The sequence below is a fragment of the Musca autumnalis genome, unplaced genomic scaffold (genome assembly GCF_047663935.1).
Source record: "Musca autumnalis isolate F117 unplaced genomic scaffold, ASM4766393v1 scaffold_3, whole genome shotgun sequence".
Lineage (NCBI taxonomy): Eukaryota > Metazoa > Arthropoda > Insecta > Diptera > Muscidae > Musca > Musca autumnalis.
In genome coordinates, this window is record NW_027411866.1 from 196,711,980 (window position 1) to 196,729,086 (window position 17,107).

Genomic DNA, 17,107 nt, shown 5'->3' on the forward strand with positions numbered 1-17,107 from the left:
GTTTTAGAAGGCAATAAACGTGGATTTTTTAAAGAGTTTTAGAAGGCAATAAACGTGGATTTTTTAAAGAGTTTTAGAAGGCAATAAACGTGGATTTTTTAAAGAGTTTTAGAAGGCAATAAACGTGGATTTTTTAAAGAGTTTTAGAAGGCAATAAACGTGGATTTTTTAAAGAGTTTTAGAAGGCAATAAACGTGGATTTTTTAAAGAGTTTTAGAAGGCAATAAACGTGGATTTTTTAAAGAGTTTTAGAAGGCAATAAACGTGGATTTTTTAAAGAGTTTTAGAAGGCAATAAACGTGGATTTTTTAAAGAGTTTTAGAAGGCAATAAACGTGGATTTTTTAAAGAGTTTTAGAAGGCAATAAACGTGGATTTTTTAAAGAGTTTTAGAAGGCAATAAACGTGGATTTTTTAAAGAGTTTTAGAAGGCAATAAACGTGGATTTTTTAAAGAGTTTTAGAAGGCAATAAACGTGGATTTTTTAAAGAGTTTTAGAAGGCAATAAACGTGGATTTTTTAAAGAGTTTTAGAAGGCAATAAACGTGGATTTTTTAAAGAGTTTTAGAAGGCAATAAACGTGGATTTTTTAAAGAGTTTTAGAAGGCAATAAACGTGGATTTTTTAAAGAGTTTTAGAAGGCAATAAACGTGGATTTTTTAAAGAGTTTTAGAAGGCAATAAACGTGGATTTTTTAAAGAGTTTTAGAAGGCAATAAACGTGGATTTTTTAAAGAGTTTTAGAAGGCAATAAACGTGGATTTTTTAAAGAGTTTTAGAAGGCAATAAACGTGGATTTTTTAAAGAGTTTTAGAAGGCAATAAACGTGGATTTTTTAAAGAGTTTTAGAAGGCAATAAACGTGGATTTTTTAAAGAGTTTTAGAAGGCAATAAACGTGGATTTTTTAAAGAGTTTTAGAAGGCAATAAACGTGGATTTTTTAAAGAGTTTTAGAAGGCAATAAACGTGGATTTTTTAAAGAGTTTTAGAAGGCAATAAACGTGGATTTTTTAAAGAGTTTTAGAAGGCAATAAACGTGGATTTTTTAAAGAGTTTTAGAAGGCAATAAACGTGGATTTTTTAAAGAGTTTTAGAAGGCAATAAACGTGGATTTTTTAAAGAGTTTTAGAAGGCAATAAACGTGGATTTTTTAAAGAGTTTTAGAAGGCAATAAACGTGGATTTTTTAAAGAGTTTTAGAAGGCAATAAACGTGGATTTTTTTAAAGAGTTTTAGAAGGCAATAAACGTGGATTTTTTAAAGAGTTTTAGAAGGCAATAAACGTGGATTTTTTAAAGAGTTTTAGAAGGCAATAAAACGTGGATTTTTTAAAGAGTTTTAGAAGGCAATAAACGTGGATTTTTTAAAGAGTTTTAGAAGGCAATAAACGTGGATTTTTTAAAGAGTTTTAGAAGGCAATAAACGTGGATTTTTTAAAGAGTTTTAGAAGGCAATAAACGTGGATTTTTTAAAGAGTTTTAGAAGGCAATAAACGTGGATTTTTTAAAGAGTTTTAGAAGGCAATAAACGTGGATTTTTTAAAGAGTTTTAGAAGGCAATAAACGTGGATTTTTTAAAGAGTTTTTAGAAGGCAATAAACGTGGATTTTTTAAAGAGTTTTAGAAGGCAATAAACGTGGATTTTTTAAAGAGTTTTAGAAGGCAATAAACGTGGATTTTTTAAAGAGTTTTAGAAGGCAATAAACGTGGATTTTTTAAAGAGTTTTAGAAGGCAATAAACGTGGATTTTTTTAAAGAGTTTTAGAAGGCAATAAACGTGGATTTTTTAAAAGAGTTTTAGAAGGCAATAAACGTGGATTTTTTAAAGAGTTTTAGAAGGCAATAAACGTGGATTTTTTAAAGAGTTTTAGAAGGCAATAAACGTGGATTTTTTAAAGAGTTTTAGAAGGCAATAAACGTGGATTTTTTAAAGAGTTTTAGAAGGCAATAAACGTGGATTTTTTAAAGAGTTTTAGAAGGCAATAAACGTGGATTTTTTAAAGAGTTTTAGAAGGCAATAAACGTGGGATTTTTTAAAGAGTTTTAGAAGGCAATAAACGTGGATTTTTTAAAGAGTTTTAGAAGGCAATAAACGTGGATTTTTTAAAGAGTTTTAGAAGGCAATAAACGTGGATTTTTTAAAGAGTTTTTAGAAAGGCAATAAACGTGGATTTTTTAAAGAGTTTTAGAAGGCAATAAACGTGGATTTTTTAAAGAGTTTTAGAAGGCAATAAACGTGGATTTTTTAAAGAGTTTTAGAAGGCAATAAACGTGGATTTTTTAAAGAGTTTTAGAAGGCAATAAACGTGGATTTTTTAAAGAGTTTTAGAAGGCAATAAACGTGGATTTTTTAAAGAGTTTTAGAAGGCAATAAACGTGGATTTTTTAAAGAGTTTTAGAAGGCAATAAACGTGGATTTTTTAAAGAGTTTTAGAAGGCAATAAACGTGGATTTTTTAAAGAGTTTTAGAAGGCAATAAACGTGGATTTTTTAAAGAGTTTTAGAAGGCAATAAACGTGGATTTTTTAAAGAGTTTTAGAAGGCAATAAACGTGGATTTTTTAAAGAGTTTTAGAAGGCAATAAACGTGGATTTTTTAAAGAGTTTTAGAAGGCAATAAACGTGGATTTTTTAAAGAGTTTTAGAAGGCAATAAACGTGGATTTTTAAAGAGTTTTAGAAGGCAATAAACGTGGATTTTTTAAAGAGTTTTAGAAGGCAATAAACGTGGATTTTTTAAAGAGTTTTAGAAGGCAATAAACGTGGATTTTTTAAAGAGTTTTAGAAGGCAATAAACGTGGATTTTTTAAAGAGTTTTAGAAGGCAATAAACGTGGATTTTTTAAAGAGTTTTAGAAGGCAATAAACGTGGATTTTTTAAAGAGTTTTAGAAGGCAATAAACGTGGATTTTTTAAAGAGTTTTAGAAGGCAATAAACGTGGATTTTTTAAAGAGTTTTAGAAGGCAATAAACGTGGATTTTTTAAAGAGTTTTAGAAGGCAATAAACGTGGATTTTTTAAAGAGTTTTAGAAGGCAATAAACGTGGATTTTTAAAGAGTTTTAGAAGGCAATAAACGTGGATTTTTTAAAGAGTTTTAGAAGGCAATAAACGTGGATTTTTTAAAGAGTTTTAGAAGGCAATAAACGTGGATTTTTTAAAGAGTTTTAGAAGGCAATAAACGTGGATTTTTTAAAGAGTTTTAGAAGGCAATAAACGTGGATTTTTTAAAGAGTTTTAGAAGGCAATAAACGTGGATTTTTTAAAGAGTTTTAGAAGGCAATAAACGTGGATTTTTTAAAGAGTTTTAGAAGGCAATAAACGTGGATTTTTTAAAGAGTTTTAGAAGGCAATAAACGTGGATTTTTTAAAGAGTTTTAGAAGGCAATAAACGTGGATTTTTTAAAAGAGTTTTAGAAGGCAATAAACGTGGATTTTTTAAAGAGTTTTAGAAGGCAATAAACGTGGATTTTTTAAAGAGTTTTAGAAGGCAATAAACGTGGATTTTTTAAAGAGTTTTAGAAGGCAATAAACGTGGATTTTTTAAAGAGTTTTAGAAGGCAATAAACGTGGATTTTTTAAAGAGTTTTAGAAGGCAATAAACGTGGATTTTTTAAAGAGTTTTAGAAGGCAATAAACGTGGATTTTTTAAAGAGTTTTAGAAGGCAATAAACGTGGATTTTTTAAAGAGTTTTAGAAGGCAATAAACGTGGATTTTTTAAAGAGTTTTAGAAGGCAATAAACGTGGATTTTTTAAAGAGTTTTTAGAAGGCAATAAACGTGGGATTTTTTAAAGAGTTTTAGAAGGCAATAAACGTGGATTTTTTAAAGAGTTTTAGAAGGCAATAAACGTGGAATTTTTTAAAGAGTTTTAGAAGGCAATAAACGTGGATTTTTTAAAGAGTTTTTAGAAGGCAATAAACGTGGATTTTTTTAAAGAGTTTTAGAAGGCAATAAACGTGGATTTTTTAAAGAGTTTTAGAAGGCAATAAACGTGGATTTTTTAAAGAGTTTTAGAAGGCAATAAACGTGGATTTTTTAAAGAGTTTTAGAAGGCAATAAACGTGGATTTTTTAAAGAGTTTTAGAAGGCAATAAACGTGGATTTTTTAAAGAGTTTTAGAAGGCAATAAACGTGGATTTTTTAAAGAGTTTTAGAAGGCAATAAACGTGGATTTTTTAAAGAGTTTTAGAAGGCAATAAACGTGGATTTTTTAAAGAGTTTTAGAAGGCAATAAACGTGGATTTTTTAAAGAGTTTTAGAAGGCAATAAACGTGGATTTTTTAAAGAGTTTTAGAAGGCAATAAACGTGGATTTTTTAAAGAGTTTTAGAAGGCAATAAACGTGGATTTTTTAAAGAGTTTTAGAAGGCAATAAACGTGGATTTTTTAAAGAGTTTTAGAAGGCAATAACGTGGATTTTTTAAAGAGTTTTAGAAGGCAATAAACGTGGATTTTTTAAAGAGTTTTAGAAGGCAATAAACGTGGATTTTTAAAGAGTTTTAGAAGGCAATAAACGTGGATTTTTTAAAGAGTTTTAGAAGGCAATAAACGTGGATTTTTTAAAGAGTTTTAGAAGGCAATAAACGTGGATTTTTTAAAGAGTTTTAGAAGGCAATAAACGTGGATTTTTTAAAGAGTTTTAGAAGGCAATAAACGTGGATTTTTTAAAGAGTTTTAGAAGGCAATAAACGTGGATTTTTATAAAGAGTTTTAGAAGGCAATAAACGTGGATTTTTTAAAGAGTTTTAGAAGGCAATAAACGTGGATTTTTTAAAGAGTTTTAGAAGGCAATAAACGTGGATTTTTTAAAGAGTTTTAGAAGGCAATAAACGTGGATTTTTTAAAGAGTTTTAGAAGGCAATAAACGTGGATTTTTTTAAAGAGTTTTAGAAGGCAATAAACGTGGATTTTTTAAAGAGTTTTAGAAGGCAATAAACGTGGATTTTTTAAAGAGTTTTAGAAGGCAATAAACGTGGATTTTTTAAAGAGTTTTAGAAGGCAATAAACGTGGATTTTTTAAAGAGTTTTAGAAGGCAATAAACGTGGATTTTTTAAAGAGTTTTAGAAGGCAATAAACGTGGATTTTTTAAAGAGTTTTAGAAGGCAATAAACGTGGATTTTTTAAAGAGTTTTAGAAGGCAATAAACGTGGATTTTTAAAGAGTTTTAGAAGGCAATAAACGTGGATTTTTTAAAGAGTTTTAGAAGGCAATAAACGTGGATTTTTTAAAGAGTTTTAGAAGGCAATAAACGTGGATTTTTTAAAGAGTTTTAGAAGGCAATAAACGTGGATTTTTTAAAGAGTTTTAGAAGGCAATAAACGTGGATTTTTAAAGAGTTTTAGAAGGCAATAAACGTGGATTTTTTAAAGAGTTTTAGAAGGCAATAAACGTGGATTTTTTAAAGAGTTTTAGAAGGCAATAAACGTGGATTTTTTAAAGAGTTTTAGAAGGCAATAAACGTGGATTTTTTAAGAGTTTTAGAAGGCAATAAACGTGGATTTTTTAAAGAGTTTTAGAAGGCAATAAACGTGGATTTTTTAAAGAGTTTTAGAAGGCAATAAACGTGGATTTTTTAAAGAGTTTTAGAAGGCAATAAACGTGGATTTTTTAAAGAGTTTTAGAAGGCATAAACGTGGATTTTTTAAGAGTTTTAGAAGGCAATAAACGTGGATTTTTTAAAGAGTTTTAGAAGGCAATAAACGTGGATTTTTTAAAGAGTTTTAGAAGGCAATAAACGTGGATTTTTTAAAGAGTTTTAGAAGGCAATAAACGTGGATTTTTTAAAGAGTTTTAGAAGGCAATAAACGTGGATTTTTAAAGAGTTTTAGAAGGCAATAAACGTGGATTTTTTAAAGAGTTTTAGAAGGCAATAAACGTGGATTTTTTAAAGAGTTTTAGAAGGCAATAAACGTGGATTTTTTAAAGAGTTTTAGAAGGCAATAAACGTGGATTTTTTAAAGAGTTTTAGAAGGCAATAAACGTGGATTTTTAAAGAGTTTTAGAAGGCAATAAACGTGGATTTTTTAAAGAGTTTTAGAAGGCAATAAACGTGGATTTTTAAAGAGTTTTAGAAGGCAATAAACGTGGATTTTTAAAGAGTTTTAGAAGGCAATAAACGTGGATTTTTTAAGAGTTTTAGAAGGCAATAAACGTGGATTTTTTAAAGAGTTTTAGAAGGCAATAAACGTGGATTTTTTAAAGAGTTTTAGAAGGCAATAAACGTGGATTTTTTAAAGAGTTTTAGAAGGCAATAAACGTGGATTTTTTAAAGAGTTTTAGAAGGCAATAAACGTGGATTTTTTAAAGAGTTTTAGAAGGCAATAAACGTGGAATTTGAAATATTTTTAGAAGGCAATAAACGTGGAATTTGAAATATTTTAGAAGGCAATAAACGTGGAATTTGAAATATTTTTAGAAGGCAATAAACGGGGATTTTTTAAAGATTTTTAGAAGGCAATAAACGTGGAATTTGAAATATTTTTAGAAGGCAATAAACGTGATTTTTTAAAGAGTTTTAGAAGGCAATAAACGTGGATTTTTAAAGATTTTTAGAAGGCAATAAACGTGGATTTTTAAAGATTTTTAGAAGGCAATAAACGTGAATTTTTTAAAGATTTTTAGAAGGCAATAAACGTGGATTTTTTAAAGATTTTTAGAAGGCAATAAACGTGGATTTTTTAAAGATTTTTAGAAGGCAATAAACGTGGATTTTTTGAAGATTTTTAGAAGGCAATAAACGTGGATTTTTTGAATATTTTTAGAAGGCAATAAACGTGGATTTTTTGAAGATTTTTAGAAGGCAATAAACGTGGATTTTTTTAAGATTTTTAAAAGGCAATAAACTTGGATTTTTTTAAGATTTTTAAAAGGCAATAAACTTGGATTTTTTTAAGATTTTTAAAAGGCAATAAACTTGGATTTTTTAAAGATTTTTAAAAGGCAATAAACGAAGATAATATAATAAATAAACGTGGATTTTGTAAAGATTTTTAAAAGGCAATAAACGTGGATTTTTTAACGATTTTTAAATGGCAATAAACGTGGATTTTTTAACGATTTTTAAAAGGCAATAAACGTGGATTTTTTAAAGATTTTTAAAAGGCAATAAACGTGGATTTTTTAAAGATTTTTAAAAGGCAATAAACGTGGATTTTTTAAAGATTTTTAAAAGGCAATAAACGAGGATTTTTTAAAGATTTTTAGAAGGCAATAAACGTGGATTTTTTACAGATTTTGAGAAGGCAATAAACGTGGATTATTTACAGATTTTGAGAAGGCAATAAACGAGGATTTTTTAAAGATTTTTTATAAGAACCTGCTATAGACAATAAATGTGAATTTTTTAAAGTATGAGTAGTATTATTATATTAATTAAATACATTTATAATATTTTAAATTGAGCCATCAAAATTTCTTCAAGTGTAACTAGTTTTCAAGACAACAGTTTAATTTGTTTTCTTTCTCAACTATAGTAGCGTTTGTTGTTGCTCTTGTTTTTGTGGTAGAATAACAAATTCTTGGCTCTTTTCCAGGATTTTGTTGGGTAACAAATAATGTGCATTGTTTTTGCAGTGACAACAACAACAGCAACAACAATGAACAAAAAAACACAATAAACGGAAACAAAGCTTAAACATGAAGGCATTTAAATCATTCATAAATGGAACGTGCATCATGCTCAAACATGCACAAGATGTGTTGGTTTTTTTTTCTTTTTTGATGAGGTTGAAGTCTAACAAGAATGTCATCTAGGCTTGGCGTTAAGATAGTAGATGTGATGGCAATGGTAACCATTGAAGTCAGCCATCAGCATCATCATTATCAGCACCGGAAAACATAGCGGCGGGTCGTTGTTGGCGGCATACGTTGGCAAATGTAAACGTTGTAAGGTTATTGTTACGCCTGCAGGTTGGGGCTTCTATGGAATGAAGGATGACGGCAATGTTGGGTTTTTATGTAAATAGAGCAATACATCTTTGGGTAGTGTATGTATGTGTATGTGTGTGTTATGTATGTAAGTTTGTGTTTTTTGGATCTGCTACATATTTTGGTTTTCCAAAGGATATTGTCTAATTTGAAATGAACATTATCTGAAGGGTTATATTTCACTAAGTGTTGGATGGAACTTTTGGTTTTTGTTCTGATTGACCTTTTAAACTATTTGACTCTTTAAATAATTCTTAAAACAATATATTACATATGTATATCCACGTACATTCTGATTCTGAGTAGCATCATTCTTTATCTTTCTTGTCCATTTGTTGGTTACAGCAAATCTGTTCGTGTCCTGAAATTAATTATACAACAATTATATAATCACAAACGTTTATCCTATGATCCATATTAAATGAAGATATATTATATAACAGCAACTAGTACATATACAAATGTATACAAATTTCAGTTTGTGTGTGTGTGAGCTATTGTATCAAAATCCACTTAATAGTCTTTGCAAATTAAGTCTCAAAACGAAATAAAAATAAATCACGATTTATTTGTATTTTCCGTCTAACTTAAGCGGATATAAATCGTACTAACTGAAAGTAGTATCACGCATACAACATACACACATATCTATTTTATTCATAGTACACTTCACTCATTTCAATGAGAAATTGTTTCTGTGCATATATCACATTGAAGTGAAGTGTATAGAAATATCCAAAATAGAACTTCCTTTTATACCAATGGAAGTTCTAAAAAACCCCTATTTTGATATTTCTATATTCCTTTCAATTATTTATTTCACATTTTTTCTATAAAATATTCAATATTAACTATTTGCTTTGTGAATATTTTACATTAACTCTTTCAATAATATTTTTAAGAATTCATTTCTACAAATAAAATATTTATCCACCACCTTCATTCCTTCTAACGCCTTTATATGTGTGTGAATTTATACACGTGTTGGTGTTACACAACAACATACTCACTCAATTCTATATGGAAATGTTAAAAGATAAAGAATATAGAAATTCTGTAACTAGGTATACGTTAGGATTATAACTATTTATAACCTCATCTTTTTTTACAAAACCCTACGCACAAAATGATTATAAAATTTGAATTTATCAGAATTGTGATTTATAATTTAAAATAAACTTTAGAGCTACATGAAATAACTAACCTGACATAAAATTTGTTTCTCACAAATTTTCTTTAATTCTGAGTATCATAAAAAATGTCGTAAAAGTTTTTTTTTTCAAATATATGTATATATATTTTATATTTTTTTTAAATAAAAAAAATCTAAATTTTTTCAAAGTGTTTTGTACATGACCTATTTTTAATATTTTAATGGAATAAATGTGGGTGACGTAGGGGATGGAAGATACCAAGCAACGGTCCTGACCGGTTTTAACATGGCAAAGCCCAGGATTTATCTTGGTCCCTCTTTCATCCCAAGTGGACACTGACCTCCCCGTGGTGTCACCTGGGGAACTGCCTTCAACACCCGTTTGGGCGTCGGGTTAGTAACCCTCCCCTAGAAAAAACAGCCTACTATGTAAAAACGAAAGAAAAGAAAAACAAACCCCTCTAAAGTTTACGAACCCCGCAAACGTTTTAAGGACCATGATCTGCGAATCTGCACCTGGAATGTTCGCACTCTTTATAGAGAAGGTGCAGTTTTCGCATTGGCAGACGTACTTGGATTGGGAAAGGCCTCACAACAACACCTAAAGGTGACGCACTGTATTATAGCTGACATGACGTAAAGCATGAGTTTGGTTGCGGATTCGTAGTTAGTCGGAGACTAAAACATCTTGTATCCAGCTTCACCCCAGTGAATGAAAGACTTGCTGCAACTCGAATAAACGCAAAATTCTTCAATATTAGCTTTATTTGCGCTCATGTTCCCACTGAAGAAAAGGACGAACAGACCAAAGATATATTTTACGAGCGCTTAGAAGAAACATATGACCGTTGCCCTGCCCATGACATTAAAATCATTCTAGGCGATTTTAATGCCAAAATTGGAAAGGAGAATATCTTTTGCCCAACAGTCGGGAAATTCAGTCTCCACAGTGAAACATCTGACAATGGTATGAGGCTGATAGACTTTGCAGCTGCAAAAAACATGGTATTTAGCAGTAACAGATTTAATCATCTCGATATTCATAAGGGCACCTGGCTGTCTCCAGATCAGAAAACAAGAAACCAAATTGATCATGTTGTGATAGATGGAAGACATTCATCGAGCGTGTTGGATGTACGATCGTTCCGAGGCGCAAACATTGATTCGGACCACTACCTTGTTTCAGCAAAGGTACACACCCGCTTAAACGCAGCAAACAAAAAGACACAACACGAAAGTTAGACATCGGTAAGCTGCAATCACAACAGATAGCCAAAGCATATTCCACTCAACTAGCCCAATTGCTTAATCAAAGCACTCCTCATCCCGATAACATATCAGCGCAATGGCAAAGCATTGCCCACTCCATGCAAACAGCCGCAAAATCCATACTTGGATACCAGAGACCTCCACCAAGGAATCCATGGTATGATCAGGAGTGTCGTGCTGCCACCGAAGAGAAAAATGCGGCATATAGGGCTACTTTACAATCCGTAGCAACGCGTAGCGTACGAGAGAGATACAGGGAGAAAAGGAGAGAGGAGAAACGTCTTTTCCGCAGGAAAAAGAGAGAGACGGAAAAGCAGGAGTGTGAAAAAATCGAGATGTACAGGAGCCAGAATGAAGTCCGAAAATTCTAGCAAAGAGTCAAGCATCAAACTGATGGCTTTGGTACAGGCACATCCTCCTGTAGAGACCAGCAAGGTAATTTGGTAACTGATACAGATAGTGTACTCAGCATATGGAAAGAACATTTTTCAAATCTGTTGGTATCCAATAGCAGCGAAGACGACGAAGATACCACAGTCCCAATCCCAGAAAATGGTATTGAATGTACACCGCCCAGCCAAGATGAGGTAACCACAGCAATAAATCGGCTGAAGAATAATAAGGCAGCAGGGGCGATGGCTTACCAGCCGAGCTGTTCAAAACCGGAGGCGACACGCTGATAAGGTGTATTCATCAGCTAGTTAGCACCATCTGGCAGGAAGAACGAGTACCCAACGATTGGAACCTGAGTATCCTGTGCCCCGTCCACAAGAAGGGAGATAAGACTGTATGCTCTAACTATAGGGGCATAAGTCTACTCCCTATTGCCTACAAGATCGTGTCAGGGATATTGTGCGAACGAATAAAGCCTATGGTCAACGAGATAATTGGACCATACCAATGCGGCTTTAGACCTGGCAAGTCCACCATTGACCAGATATTTACCCAGCGGCAAATCCTGGATAAGACCCAAGAGATGCAGATCGACACCTACCACCTTTTTGTCGATTATAAAGCAGCCTTCGACAGCCCGCTGTGTTCAAAGGTATTCCAAGCCATGTCTGAATTTGGTATCCCCGCAAAGCTCATCCGGCTTTGTAAAATGACTATGACTGACACGAGGTCCTCAGTTAAAATAGGAAAGAACCTCTCCGAAGAGTTTGGTACCAAAAGAGGTTTCAGACAAGGAGACAGCCTTTCGTGTGATCTCTTCAACACCCTGCTGGAAAAGGTTATACGAGAGGCAAACGTCAAAAGAAGTGGCACAATCTACACCAATAGCCACATGTTACTTGCTTATGCTGATGATATAGACATCATGGGACGATCAGTAAAAGTAGTAACTGATACCTTTATAAAGGTTGAAGGAGAATCTGCTAAAGTTGGTCTGACGGTAAACGGTGAGAACACCAAGTTGATGGTGTCGACGCGCAATGCGTCCATTGAGCTCGGACCGACTGTGGAAGTTGGTTCCTATAATATTGAGGTAGTAAAAGACTTTGTCTACCTCGGCAACTCCGTAAACACTACAAACGACATCAGTTGTGAAATAAAAAGAAGAATTGTATTGGCTAACAGATGCTAAGTAAGCAGTTTAAAAACAAAGTCACATCTCGTCAAACAAAAATAACGCTCTACAAAACACTGATACTACCCGTGCTGATGTATGGCTCCGAAGCCTGGGTACTTGCGCAAGCAGACATGGCAGTGCTTGGTGTGTTTGAGAGAAAAATTCTTCGAAAGATCTACGGACCAATTTGCGTTGACGGTGAATATCGACGTCGCATGAACCACGAACTGTATCTGCTATACAACGACATCAATATTGTTAAACGTATCGAGATGCAGCGATTGCGTTGGCTAGGCCATATCATAAGAATGAGCGATGATGAACCCGCTAAAAAGGCGTATAAATACGGACCGCTTGGCGGTGCACGCAGAATTGACAGGCCAAGGAATAGATGGCGCAAACAAGTGGATAATGAGATGAAAAGGCGCGGTATTCCAGAGTGCGAAGCAACAAATAGAGAGGAATGGAGATCTTGTCTTAGTTCGGCCTATGGAACAAATGTTCTGTAATGGGCCAGCTAAGTAAGTAATGGAATAAATGTTATGCTTTATAATAATTTGTGAGAGAATTTTTTTTCATTTAATACATATTTTTTCAAAAAATTATATATTTTTAAATTGATTTGTGCATTATTTTTTAACCTTTCAATAGAATAAACCATGGTAGAACAAACAAGGTAAAGTAAATACTACAACAAATACAACTCAACAACAACAACATAGAAAATTGTTTTTGTTTGTAATGTTAGTGTCACCTGCATATGTAAACAAAAGAAGGAAATGTCTATAAATTATTTGAATTTAAAAAAACTAATACTTTTTCACATTTCGTTAAATATTTCGAAAGACATCAATGAAAATTCGTTTCATTTTAAATTTAAATGTTTCCATATTATTCCACTAAATAGATAATTTCTCGCAGAAAGTAAAATTCTTGCAAAAATGTTTGGGATCGCTGAAAATTCATTGAAAAAGGAGAAGCTGTTTCAGTCTTTTGTTTTTGAAATCAAAAGGCACATGTTTATTAGGGCTTTATTATTTTTTTTTAAAAAATAAACAAAATATCACACATAGTAACAAATGTTGTACCGCCTCTGTAAGTGGTGTTTTAGTGTGCGGCACGTCGTTCGGACTTGGATGAGGTTACATGTCCTCGATATGCAGAAGTCTATATGGCAAATTGGAGTGATAAATTTTTTCCTCAAAAAAATATCCCTAATATACATGGAAAATAGAAACAAATATATAAAATGTCGTATGGAATTTGGCACTAACATTACATCCCATTTCTGTCAGCTGGCTATTGCTGTTACCTTATATTGTTCTACCATGAGAATAAACGTTATTTTAGTGATTTATAGGGAAAAGTTCATTCATCTGTGCTACAGGAAATCATTTTTGAGAAAAAATGGCGAAAAGTCATAACCCTAGTATACATATGTAGTTACATACATTACACTATGCGACATTTTTAAGGTAATCTTGTATAATCTTGAGCTGAGAATTTTTTGAAAGTACAGACAAAACCCCTATTTGGGTTTTGATGTGTCAGATCCAGCTTGGATTTTATTTAAAATTTTAAATATTGACTTTTAAAGCAATTCTAGGCTATATCTTTGAAACCTATGTGAATCTTCATATGTAGTGCGACTCTGTAACTTTTGTTAATATCGAACCGACATCGGTAGTTAACAAGAATATTCGGTTGAATTAACGAATGTGCTATTCTGTAATTTTATGTTAACGATTGTAGAAATCATACCGACGAATATCGATGGAAAGACAAATTGTCAAATATTAGCTTTGTTCCTTTACTTTTTTAATGGTAAAAGTGGTAAAAGAGAAAACTGTCGAAAAATCGTAGATCTGCTAGCAATGTCAAGAAGAAACATAAAATTAAATTTTCTTCTTTTATATCACAGTTTTTAATTTTGTTTTGTCAGCGTTCGCCTTTTTCTTCCGTTTTTGTTCATTTTTTCTTCATTTTCAAATAATCGTCAAACAAATGCCAAAAAATCAGTTCTACCATTTTTTTACCTGAAGAAATTTGGTAGAAGAGAAAGGCATTTTTGCTCTCTCTCTCCTCTCTCATGTGAACTGTGTTTGAAATGTAAAAGATGTGATGGAAAATACCGCTTAAACAACATGAAGTAAGCATTGCAGAGTTTCAGAATGTTCTGAAGATTTGTTGAGAACTTTATTTGAAATATTTTTGCAAAACGTTACTTGGTTCAACTCCCAACAGTTTAGCTGATACTCACCAGAATTTCTGCAATTATGTACAATTTTCTATATTTTATCGATGTTGGTGCCTAAGATGGGGTTTTTCTTAGGTGGTCTGTTCAAAAGATAAGTTCTGCTACAATATTGATACAACTTTCTTCGCTTAAACCGAGAAGTGGGGATGGTGGATTTACAATTCTTGAGCTTGACCTTAGTGACCCATATGGTAAAGTGCGGAGCCACCGAGATAGAACGGCAAAGTGTGTTTATGCCACCGATTAATAGCTTTGTCTCGCGTTATTCACCTGATATCAGGCCACTGTTTGAAGCTGATAACCGACTGCTACTAGGAAATTTTAATACGCATGGAAATTTCACGAGCTATGGTATTCAAATCTGGGGAATGACCAGAGAGGCACAGCGCTGGCTGTAAAAATAAATTGTTCCGCATTTTGCACAGTGATGGAGGACTCACCTTTCAGGGCTAGAGAATATGCCACAGTTCGCCTGGTCTGACGAATGACGTGACTTGGGACGCGTCATATCCCTTGGGATGAACAGTCTCCCTATGCTCATCTCTATTAATTAACCACCTGACTTCGTAACCTCTGAACGTCCTAGATTCCTTAACCATTGTAAAGCCAATTGGTAAGAAGTTTCAGAGAATTGACTTCATAGAACTGCCCGATCCCTCTGACATTCGGGTATTTGAGAGGAGTTTCCAAGACATCACTGCTGCAGCCGCTCGTCATATTTCTGCTGGTCGAATAACTGAAATAAAACCGGATTGAAAAATGGTGAACACAAGCGGAAAAAGCTCCTTGAGCACATTATATGCTCCAACATTGGGCCGGTAGTAGTAAAATGAGGACAACGGTTAAGGCGTTAACCCTGGTAAAAAAAGATGATTGGACATCTGTTTACGTTTAACGGCGTGGTTGTGACAGATCCAAAGAGACCCGCGGGCTATTTTAGCCGAGAATTTATTGAGCACCTCAATAGCGACCGGGCGAAGAGAAGTGTTTTACGATCTCTTTCTTCCGAGGAGGAACCGCCACAATTTACGATGGGTGAAGTTACAGATTTTATGTGAGGCGCAAAAACATCCAAAGCGCTTGGACTTGATGGAATTTCAATGGTAATGCTAAAACACGTGGATGACCTATCGTTAGTTACCTTAACAGTTCCCGAAGCCTGGAAAATGGGTAGGGTGGTCACGTTGCTGAAACCTGGCAACTCTCTCAGCAAAGCTGAATCGTACTGGCTTATTTCACTTTTGTCGTCAGTGGTAAAGATACTTGAGGCGTTACTCCTCCCCAGCATCAAAGCATGTTATTCAGTTGTAGATCATCAGTTCGCATAGTACCACAACAACACCGCCCGCAATTTTCATACATATTAGCCGAGATCTCAACCGTGCCACAGAACAGTGATGTTAGCACTCAACCTGACTAAAGCTTTTGATACAGTCAGCCATGCTAAGCTTTTCGATGATGTAGAGAATACTATCCTCCGGCTTTGTTTGAAACGTTGGGTCACCAACCTTATGTGTTCGCCAGTCATACGTGGAAATCAGAAACAAGAAGTCCATGCTTATAGAAAAAGTTGAGTGTAAGGAAGATTAATGGTGTTAAATAGGGAGCCAAAGATTCAATGAATATTAGTGCGGGTCGAAGGAGGGGTAAGAATTGTAAGGGACGGTCACATAACACATTCCAGGTGCAGATTGCCAGTGTCGTCAATATTAGAGGGGTTTTATTTCAAGAAAATGTTTAAAAAAATTAATTAAAAAAGTATCAGTCGGCTTGGCCGACAGAGATAAGCCCTCAGCCTCCTGCCTAAAGAAAATAAGTAACACACAATATTTCTGACGTTTATATAATACGATGTACAACGTCTGGACCAAATCGGTTTCTCCCTTTGGGGGAATTTTACGCACTACTCAGTTTAGTTGGCGTCGGCAGGCTTTTTTGGAGCTTTTGAGACTTTATCCCAAGAAGTAAGGACTTGCCTCTGAAAAAATATGTACCGTCGTAATAGGGAAAGCGAATACAAGTTGTTACAGCAAAAACCAAAGGGATTAGAAGTCCAAATTTTTGGACCGATTCGGATAATCCGTTCGAGAGTTATCCTGCGCTCCAGCCACTACATATGGTGCCTTAAGGGTATTTTAAACCATTCGGACTATTTTCTCAGGAAGTATGGACTTTCTCCTAAAAAAAAACGTGTACTGTCGAAATGGAGGCAGCAAATACAAGTTTTTACAAAAAGAAGCAAAACGATTTGAGAGCAGGCCTTTAACTGCACTCTTCACAAATTTTGTTTGGGAAGTACTCGAAGGGGTGGACCTATGTAGGCCATATTCAAACCTGATCTATGTATGTCCCGCAGAGATATTACGATACGAAAAGTGTGGACTAAATTGGTTACTTTCAGATTTTTGTGGGGGAGGTACCTAAAGGAGTGGACCGATATGGTCTATCTTCGAACTTAAACTAAGTTTGAATAAAATATTATGAACGCCAAATTTTAGACCGAATCGGCTGATCCGTTCGAGAGTTATCGTGCGCTCCAGCTACTATACATGGTGCCATAGGTTTTTTTTTAACCTTTCGGACTATTTTCTTAGGAGGACTTGCCACTGATAGACTTAAGAGTCTAAAAGTTTAACAAATAATTTATACCTATAATATTTAATTTTCTAACGTCATTTTCTTAACAAAGTGTGTTACTTAGATATATAGTTTGTTTTGGGACTTACAGTGAAATGTTGTGTAGAATATTTCTTCTTTTAACAACTTTCGTCTAAAACTAAATTTCATGTTACTTCCATGCATCAACCCAAAAAAGAACAAAACAAATTTATTAAAAAATATTTGGGTGTTTTGTTGGCAAATTTGATGTATACATTTTCTTGATATATGTTGTAAATATGTACATATTTCATTTATTTGGCGACTTATATTGAAATT

General features: G+C 33.4%; 1 protein-coding gene across 2 annotated transcripts in view; it reads right to left on the minus strand.

Annotated features, from left to right (window-relative positions):
- Positions 1–17,107, minus strand: part of LOC141396909 (inactive dipeptidyl peptidase 10) — a 157,032-nt gene that overhangs the window by 40,154 nt on the left and 99,771 nt on the right. The window contains exon 2 of one of the 2 annotated variants that reach the window (XM_073972635.1): positions 8,211–8,282. The exons of the other annotated variant lie outside the window; for it this stretch is intronic. Coding sequence (XP_073828736.1) covers positions 8,211–8,282 — 72 coding nt within the window. The remainder of the gene's footprint in view (positions 1–8,210; positions 8,283–17,107) is intronic. 2 annotated transcript variants of the gene reach the window in all.